Below are 3,153 nucleotides of genomic sequence, written 5' to 3' on the forward strand. Positions count from 1 at the left end.
TGTAACTCTACCCCTTTTCAGTTTAAACCCATTCCCCCTTGCCCTGTCGCTACAGGCCCTTGTAAAAAGTCCCCCTAACAGCTTTCTTGTAGGCCCCCTTCAGGTACACTTGGCCTTGTTGAACTTCATGTGGATAACTGCATGGGAAAACTGTAGAAAGGGAATATGACCCTGTCACCGTGTCTGCTGTAGCAACATTCTGGAAAACAGTGGTGATTTAGAAATGCCTTGGATGTGGGAAGGAACAATTCTGCCAGGAAAGTGACCACACTCCATTTAGATTGAGCTCTGTCCCTAAAGTACCTGTAGCATGCCAAAAGGTAGCGTTGCTCACCCAGTGGAAGTGGGTGGGTGTATGATGTGGGGCAATAAGCTTCCCTTGCTGACCAGCTCAGTGTAGTATCAGCCGCGTTGATGAGTTCATTCGCATTCCCTGGCTCTGCCACAAAACCTGTGATGTCTGTGAGCACAGCTAGGTGCTGGAGACCTGGACTGATGCTGGTCTCTGCCTTCGTCTGCAGGCGTGGGGCTGGCTGCTGTGGTCCTCTCCTTCTGGCTGAACATCTACTACATTGTCATCATTGCCTGGGCTCTCTACTATCTCTTCAACTCCTTCACCGCGGTGAGTCGCAGACATGCCCACAGCATGGCACTGGCTGTGTCCTAGGTCCTTACTCCCTGCCGTATAGGTGGTCGGGTGTTTATGCCACAAAATACGGGCTAGCTGTTTGTAGTTTGTGCACAGAACCATTGCCAGCACCCTGCTGCACCCTTCCTGAGGAGACTCATCAGCCCTGGAGGCAGCCGTGTAGTGCTGGTGGGTACTGATGCTCGTCCTCTGGAGAGGATGGTCCCATCCCCTCTCTGGGAACTGTTCCCCACTCCCACCTGTCTTTAAAACTCACCCTCTGTCTCCGTTGTATTTCTAGAGCTGTGTGAATCTAAGACCCACACATTTCCTCAACTGGTTTTGTCACAACGTGTTCTTATTACCCAGGACTCAGTCCTGACCTTAATTAGTCCTCATTTACGCTTCTCTTGATAAATGAAATCCTGGTGATTTTTTCTGCTGGGAAAATGATTCAGAAAACATTTAGACGTCTGCTTGTGACTGTCCCTTAGCATGTGCTTTGGCATTGTGGTTTATAGTGGGCTTCTCTCCCATAGCAGGGTCTTCTACCAGTACAAGGTTAGAATCACACCCCGCATTAACTTCCTGGGAGCTGAATGATTTATTTCAGCCCAGCAGCTGGGAAGAGCTCCCTTAACTTAACTGTCTGAGCAACCTGCTACCTAAAGACATCAACCCTGTGGGTCAAATGGGATCTTTTTAAATTTCATTGAGATATAACCCTGAAACGCTGTTACGAAGGCTTTATATTGTTTCACTTTTTGTTTTAGCAGAAGTCTTCATAGATACTTGACATTTTTGATCACCCAAAAAAAGAACCCATGCCAGCTACACCCTGGGCAGGATGCATCTCAGGATGAGGCTTTGGTATATTCAGGTGTCACAGACAATACTGGTGACAGTGCTGGTGTCTACATAGCAGCTCCGGCTGTTGGGTCAAGGCCTTTTCTTTTGCTGGAGATAATTCCACATTCCCATTAGGAATTGGTGCACATTCCCAAGGTGCAAAGAAAAAAGCTGGGCTGATGCCTGTCCCCCGTCCTTCCTAAATCTGACTAGGAGCATTCTAAACCTGAATAGGAGCCCAGCTTGCCTTCTGCAGTTTCTGCCCTCTGGAATTCAGAGGAAATGGAGCAGCAACAAACCGCCCCCACGCCTGCCCCCCACCCCCCCTTGTAAGAACTGCGCAGTGTCTCTGATGTGCAAACCGCTTGGCTGAAGGGCTGCTGTGCGGTGCTGCTCGAGCCACCGTGTTTGCTTCTGTGCAATAAGCCAGTCCGAGTGACATCACTGGGTGGGTGCAAACAGCCTGGGTGGCCACAGGGGTGTCCCCGCCTGCCCCTCCGTCCCTCTTCTCCCGCCAAGCCAGCGTGCACCTTGGGAGGTACCATCTGCTGGAGTGAACTGATTTAGGTGGGGGGTGAAGGCAGCAATTAAAGGCACTGATGCCACAAAGTGCATAAAAGAGATGATATTTCTAAAGGGGTCTGTGTTCGTGGGTGAGTAGGAATGGATGCAAACATCTTCTTTAAAGCTTTGTTGAGCTGGAGCCTGGGGTCTTATCTGCAGAGGGAAATCATCCAGAATAGCCGGTCTGTGTTTGTCATGTCCTGCACCTGCGTAACGAGATTGCTGCACATGGAGAGAGGTACCTGAGCCGCTCTTGCTGGGCTGCCTCGGCCGTGGCACTACACGGCAGGGGCGGGTTGCCCCGCGTGCTGCTGCTACCGACGGTGTACCCATCTCCCAGGAACCTCTTCGTGCTGCTTGTAATCAGGGCAGTGCACAGCATGAAAGAGCTGCTACGCTTCAGATTTGCCTATGCTGCCGTAGTTTATTCGTGTAGACAAACCGATAGCCCCCGTTCTCGATGCTAAGCTGTCTTTTGAACACTGAAGCTTGGTATAAATGAGCGATAAGGAACAATTCAGTGTTTATTCTTTGTCCAATAAATTCCAAACACTTGTTGAGTGAAGCTAGCCAAAAGCTGTAATGATTATAAACACAATATCCCCCGGTAGCTCTTTTAATTAGTAGTTATTAATTACCAACAGTTAATTGGAAATGTCTTTCTATCTGGGGAATTGTTTACATTGTATTAGAGCTAAAGCATTGCCCTAATCACGCCTTGATATTGTTTCCTGCAAAATCCATGTCACAATTTATTATTTTTTTGGAAAGTAATGTCATGTTTTTGTCCATCCAGAGGAGCTGCCCATCCTCTTTGCAAAAAGAAAAAAAAAAATTGTGATTCAGTCGAAAAGAAGCCAGATTTCTCTTCTTGCTGCTGCCCTTCAGAAATGTCACATTAATGATAACCCTCTGTCCTCGTGCCGGCACAGGACCTGCCGTGGCAGAGCTGTGGGAACACCTGGAACACCGACCGCTGCTTCTCCAACTACTCCCTGAGCGACACCACCAACCTCACCAGCGCCGTCACAGAGTTCTGGGAGTACGTCCACAGCCTGCCTACACCAGGTTTCTCCCCCTCGACGCGGCCATCGTGCCTGCTCGCCGGGGCC

At 49.5% G+C, this 3,153-nt stretch overlaps 1 protein-coding gene across 1 annotated transcript in view; it reads left to right on the forward strand.

Moving 5' to 3' along the window:
- LOC104514721 (sodium- and chloride-dependent GABA transporter 1-like) overlaps nucleotides 1-3,153 on the forward strand; it is a 22,977-nt gene that overhangs the window by 5,763 nt on the left and 14,061 nt on the right. The window contains exons 3-4 of the mRNA XM_010158472.1: nucleotides 522-622; nucleotides 2,974-3,083. Coding sequence (XP_010156774.1) covers nucleotides 522-622; nucleotides 2,974-3,083 — 211 coding nt within the window. The remainder of the gene's footprint in view (nucleotides 1-521; nucleotides 623-2,973; nucleotides 3,084-3,153) is intronic.

This window comes from Eurypyga helias, unplaced genomic scaffold, assembly GCF_000690775.1.
Source record: "Eurypyga helias isolate BGI_N326 unplaced genomic scaffold, ASM69077v1 scaffold17369, whole genome shotgun sequence".
Taxonomy (NCBI): Eukaryota; Metazoa; Chordata; class Aves; order Eurypygiformes; family Eurypygidae; genus Eurypyga; species Eurypyga helias.